At 34.6% G+C, this 5,927-nt stretch overlaps 1 protein-coding gene and 1 long non-coding RNA gene across 2 annotated transcripts; one reads left to right on the top strand and one right to left on the bottom strand.

The window, feature by feature from the left end:
* The first annotated feature begins 2,696 nt into the window (after positions 1–2,696).
* LOC118756345 (cytochrome c oxidase assembly protein COX18, mitochondrial-like) lies at positions 2,697–4,135 on the top strand. Its single transcript, XM_036491114.1, has 4 exons — positions 2,697–3,296; positions 3,365–3,640; positions 3,703–3,813; positions 3,888–4,135. The coding sequence occupies exons 1-4, from the start codon at positions 2,754–2,756 to the stop codon at positions 4,113–4,115; spliced, it is 1,158 nt and encodes a 385-aa protein (XP_036347007.1). The 5' UTR covers positions 2,697–2,753; the 3' UTR covers positions 4,116–4,135.
* A 50-nt stretch (positions 4,136–4,185) lies between these two features.
* LOC118756346 lies at positions 4,186–4,914 on the bottom strand. Its single transcript, XR_004995119.1, has 3 exons — positions 4,822–4,914; positions 4,595–4,751; positions 4,186–4,516 (listed from the first exon to the last, which is right to left on the bottom strand). It is a non-coding gene; the product is annotated as an uncharacterized LOC118756346 (long non-coding RNA).
* Between the last annotated feature and the right edge of the window lie 1,013 nt (positions 4,915–5,927).

The following is a 5,927-nucleotide window of genomic DNA, read 5'->3' as shown; positions in this document are numbered from 1 at the left end:
AGTTGGTCCGCTACAGCATGACAGAGGAACACTTTTGTAAGTACTCCAATTTACCACAAATAGACTACATGATCCAACGATTTTTGCAGGGTAGCGAGTTGTCGCTTCTTATACATTTACCAAAGAACGTAAATGTATAAGAAGCGACAACTCGTTAAAGTCGGCGAGTGAGGTCTGAAAGGTTGAGATGAGGAGTTCGCGTCCGTTTTAACATCCATTTTCGTAAATGAATTCGCCGCTCATATGATTTCGCGGCGATAAAGAACGTTAAGAAAAAGTGACCGATGATAGAAATAATAAAATGAAATGAAAAAAAACATGGCTGCAGCTCTTTTTGTTTATTTGCTGACGGCATTTAACAATTTGCATGCGCATGTGCATAGATTTACTTTATTTTATAATTTTAATCAAATATAAGTAAATTAAATACATGCGCGATGCAAGACCTTTATAAGCTCCCTCTTCAGTATGGAAGTTGTAAAGTTGTAATTTATGGATGAAATTACCCTTTTTATATTAACCAAATGTATCAATTTGTACAAATGTACATGTGTATGTTTCTACATCCAATCAAATATACGTACATATGTACATATACGCATATGCCACTAAAATACAACAATATCAAATTCATTCATAAACGCATGCGCATATTCTTCAAGGTCAAACTCATTCATTCATAAATTCAATGACCATACTTCTCCCCGCAAATTCATCGCCCACAAGCGCAACTTCTGCGCGAGGCCACAAAAATTCTAAAATGTAAAATTGAAGAAATCACAGCCAGTCAAATGAAAAGTTGCAACTCAGCAGTAAAATCTGAGGTCGTTTGCAAAAATAACTTATCTCGAGCTAAGCCATTGTTTCTGTAAACTTCTAAACCGCGGTGCTCCTTCCAACTTTTAAATTATTAGTTAGTGGTTTAGGATTTTATTTTAATAAAAAACAAATAAACATAAATTTTTTGCACAAATAACCCATGATATTTTGATGTAAACTCAAAACTTCTGAAATCACATACATAAGTGGTTTTACAACAAATGTAATTTGGCAACATGGTTGCCTTCACCAGCTTCGGTCATCAATTTTAAAATTTTTGTAAACCGATCGCTTACGATTTGTTTACAGTTGACTCTAGATACTTCGAGCAACATGTTTACAAATTCAAAAAGTTTAATTATTTTGCATTGATAATTGCAAAGCGCTGAATTATGTATAAGTGAGAGTATACATACAGACCTATTTTGCGTTGGTAACACAAATATTGTTTACTATCATGAAAAGATTCAAACACAAAAAATCGTACATTAACAAGCCTATTCTGCGTTGGTAATTTTTTTACCCAAAAATAAAGTTCCTCTCTTTTTTTAAACCCTTTTCGCATTCTGCGCACTTTTGCAACCAGTCAAATTTGTTACCATCTCATAAGCAGGTAACAAAATATTGCCCCATGAAATATGCAACAACAAAATTTCTACAAAACTTCATACCTGGAATGCGGAACAAATTAAAACGTTACCACGGTACCTATAATTGCGGTTACAAGAAGTGGTAACAATGTTTGGTAACAAAATTTGCTGGTTACAAAATTTCCGGTAACCAGCAGAATATTGCTACAAGATATTCACGTTAGGAGTAGCCTACTGTAAACGTACATATGTATGCGCGTAAATATGTCAGGACGCGGCATTTCGCAGGAATTTAAGAATTTGTCAAGATAAAGATGGCAGAGGACGTGGGAGAGACGGAGACAACTTATGTTTCACATTTAAGCGTTTGTTTTGGCGGAAGATGTGGGAAAGACGGAGACAACTTATGTTTCGCATTTATGTGTTTATTTTTTGCATGCATATGAACAAAAAATTGGAAAACATTTATTCTTGCCCGATAATAACAAAATCTATGCATACTCATGTATAAATGCATAGATTTAAATTAAACTTATGCCATCCCTATATAACAAACATTGGTTTGCTAATAAAGCCGCCGTATACACACTTTATCCAACAAATCGCCCGACACAACTTTTTTTGCACACTTTAAATATGTAAATTTTCAGATGAAAACAAAACTTAAGTACACTCATATATAAATGCATAGATTTCTTATTAAACTAATGCATTTTTATATAAAAGTACACTGATTTTGTTTAAAATAATGATCACTTTTTATCCACATACACCGACGATCGACACTTGTTGACGAACTCTTTGCACTCACAAACACTTTTTATTATTAATATAGACACTTTCACACACAAGCACCTCCGTATTTTACACAAGCACTGAATATTCTATATTTCACACCATAATTTATATATTTTCTAAATTAAATTACATTATTTCAACCACTTGTGGAAATAACCACAGAAAGTCACACACATTTGCCGCTTTTCGTCTGTTTTGCTGGCATTTTCCGCATTCGAGGCGAAAATCAAAAATCTGCCGCGGACAGAGTCAAAAGGGAGACGAACTCCTCATCTCAACCTTTCAGATACGGTCAAAATCGGGCCGGCACATTTTCAAAGTAACGAGTTGTCGCTTCTTATACATTTACGTTCTTTGCATTTACGTTCTTTGGCGTGAACAGTTTATTTGAAAATAATATTTTTTTTAACATCCGGCATCCATATTTACGTCAAGCGTTTACCAGCACTTACATAAATGACGTCGAGTGACATTCAGAGCTGTTTTCGATTTTGTTTTGTTTACTCCATGCATAACACTTTTTTCAATTTTGGATTCTGTTAAAAAATGAATAATTTCAGAATTTTACGGTGCAAAAACGCAATACGCTCGTTTCAGAGCCCTCAATTTTCCATATGTGAGCGTTCTTTTTCCTACATCTCTTCAACAAATAGTTTAAGAAAACAAATGACAGATGCCAGTAGCAGTACAACCTCAAATGCTGGTGTTCTGCGATTGCAACACCGTGGACTTGCGGAAACCGCCACCAATAGTACTGCAATTATAACAGAACAAGTGCAATCTCCGTTCACAGGCATATGGCTAACCCTGTCACAAAGTGCTCCAGTTGGTTGCATGCAGGAAGCATTGACAGCGATACATGACTACAGCGGACTACCATGGTGGGCTTCAATTGTTATGTCCACAATGCTATTTCGCACCATAATAACGCTGCCCTTGGCTATATATCAAAATAAAATAATGGCACGCTTAGAATTATTAGCATTAGAAATGCCTGCAATTGTTGCCGAATTGAAAAAGGAAGCTGCCATGGCTATGAAGAAGTTCAATTGGACCGAAAGCCAAACTAGGCTAGTGTACAACCGGTCGGTGCGTAAGTTAATGAATGGCATGATTCATTTATGGATTTAAAATAATTTTTTGGATTTTATTCTCAGTTGAAAAAGCAATGGAATGCGTTAATTGTACGCGATAATTGTCATCCGGCGAAAACCTTCATTATGCTTTGGGGTCAAATACCATTATGGATATGCCAATCAGTTGCATTGAGAAATCTTGTGCATATGATGCCTGACCCCACAACGCTGCAGGCACAAATTATTTACACTGAAATGACAATAGGTGGCTTTGGGTGGATACCGAATCTAACGGAAGTGGACAGCTCTTACATTCTTCCTGTTTCACTTGCTCTAATTAACTTGGGCATAATAGAGGTAAGAGCTAGCGATTTTTATGAAGCTTTACTGAACGTTTCTAAACTCTTCATTTCTTTTAGTTGCAAACTGTATTGCGTACGCGTCCCACAACACGTTTGCAAAAATATGCCACAAATGTGTTTCGTTTGCTGACCATTGCATTGGTACCAGTGGCCTGTTCTGTGCCATCGGTAAAATACCAAAAATTTGTAGAAACGTATACATAGATATATTACTTTGGTTATTTTTGTTTTTAATATTACAGGCTCTTTGCGTTTATTGGGTGGCTTCTAGTTGTCACGGTTTAGCACAAAATCTGCTGCTGGCTTCACCTGTAGTACGCCGCTCACTTGGTATTCCACTTACTAATTCGGAAGTTTCGAACCCATATGAACGAATGTGGGTTAGAATGCAAACTCTTACAACAAAAACTGAACAAAAATCTCTAGAGAAACCCTCAAATGTAACAAAAAGTGAAGAGACTCGTAAATAGAAAATGCTGTTCCTTAAATGGAAATTATCACGCCTTTTACTTTCTAGTTATACATATAAAGGCGCAGTCGTGAGCAGAAAATTGTTTTTTTTTCTGAAATGTAATATATGCACATTTTCAATGAGTTTCTTTTTCACATTAAACTTTAGGTTACCTCGGCTTACACTTAAAATAAGCTTTGCATATGACCGATTTACTTTGTACATCAGTAGTGTATAAATATATTCAAACTGCAGTTTTCCTTTATGTTCAAGTGGATAACATCGCGGGCCACGCACATATTGGAATATTTAATGTCTTTGCAATGCTGCTACAACAACAAGGGCTCAATACGTCATAGTTATTTCTCGTCTCTTGGGAATTCCTGGTTCCTGTTTGGGTATCAGCGCAATGATAGTGCTCTGCAAATATGTATGATTTATTACACAAATTATTTTCTAAATGCAAAAATAATCAAAATAATTTAGATTTGTATTTACAAGAGACGCATTATATATGTAGCTCAATGCAGTTAAATCTCTCAAGTCCCTGATAAGAATACCAATTGATGGATGTTTGTGTCAATATATATGTGACAGAAAGGTCTAGAGATTGCCACTAGCGATAATTGTTGTTGATTAGTTTGTTTTGACGATACTAAGACAAGAAGCCCACGAGTGTAATTTATAATATTGAACATGAATTTACTATTTATTGGCATACATACATATTTTTGTAAGTGCATATACTACATGAGCGTTTCTAAGCATACATTTTTTGCATACTACACTCGCTTTTATTCATAAGTTCTTTTATGTAGAACTTTATTTATGTGCTTCTTTTAGTTATTCCCGCAGCATAAACAGAACCCTGAACGTGCACTTGTATTTAGGAGCATGCAAATATATGTACGTTTGTACGTATGCACACATATACAACAATATACATAAATACATACATACGTAATGTAAGAATGTATTTAACGCATCCATTGAACATTTAAATGATTTTAATTTTGCTCTCATTTCACTGGCACTACACAATCTTAATTGTGTCTACCATGAGATACGAAGCAGGAGCTGGAACTATAGGCGCTTAATTGAAATTAAGAACGTCTGTTTGCTTTTAAAACGCAAATGCTGCTCGTTGGGAAAACACCACCGTATTTGTCGAAAAGTACGCGGGATTCGTTGTAGTGTTTCTGTTTAAGAAAAAAATCGTGTGTGCGACTTGATAAAGAGTGACTTGGAAAAAGGCATCTATACGTGCACACATATGTATGTATGCACATAAGTAAATATTAAAGCCATAAAAACTATGCAGTGCAACCACCTGAATATTTTGAAATTGTTTAATTGAAGTAATAAAAGTAATTTAAAAAGTAATTTAAAAAACAAAAAGATTTACACAACCATATAAACAAGTAAAATAGGCAGTGCATTTTTTGGTGAAAGCAAGTCTTTTTAATTAAAATTAAAATGTTTTCGAAGCTGTGGTTTCTTATTTGCGCGACTCAACTTGTTATCATTAAGGGTGTAAGTATTTGTTTGTTTTTACTGTATGTTTAAGAAAGTATTTACTTTGTACATATGTATGTACATACCTACTTATAGATGCATATGTACTTATGTATGTATACACACTTGGTCGTCCATACATATGTATGCACATATCTACATCGCCTTTCTTTGCTAAATAAATATGCAGTGTGCATTATCAAAGTTAACAAAAATGTTTAATATAAATAATTGTATAAGTACCGAAATATATTTATACGTATAGTATGTATACATCGGTATGCAGCGTCGCACTATATTCTATTTTGAAAAAAAA

The sequence above is a fragment of the Rhagoletis pomonella genome, unplaced genomic scaffold, assembly GCF_013731165.1.
Source record: "Rhagoletis pomonella isolate Grant_MI unplaced genomic scaffold, Rhpom_1.0 Rhpom_scaffold_09948, whole genome shotgun sequence".
Classification (NCBI taxonomy): Eukaryota; Metazoa; Arthropoda; class Insecta; order Diptera; family Tephritidae; genus Rhagoletis; species Rhagoletis pomonella.
Note: the sequence above shows the minus strand (reverse complement) of the source record. Positions and strands in the feature narration are given on the sequence as shown.

Bases quoted from the DNA above. Each gene is read 5' to 3' on its own strand.
- LOC118756345 (XM_036491114.1), top strand. From the start codon at position 2,754: ATGAATAATTTCAGAATTTTACGGTGCAAAAACGCAATACGCTCGTTT. The intron at 3,641-3,702 runs GTAAGAGCTAGC...CATTTCTTTTAG, and splicing joins TTAACTTGGGCATAATAGAG to TTGCAAACTGTATTGCGTAC. The intron at 3,814-3,887 runs GTAAAATACCAA...TTAATATTACAG, and splicing joins TGGCCTGTTCTGTGCCATCG to GCTCTTTGCGTTTATTGGGT.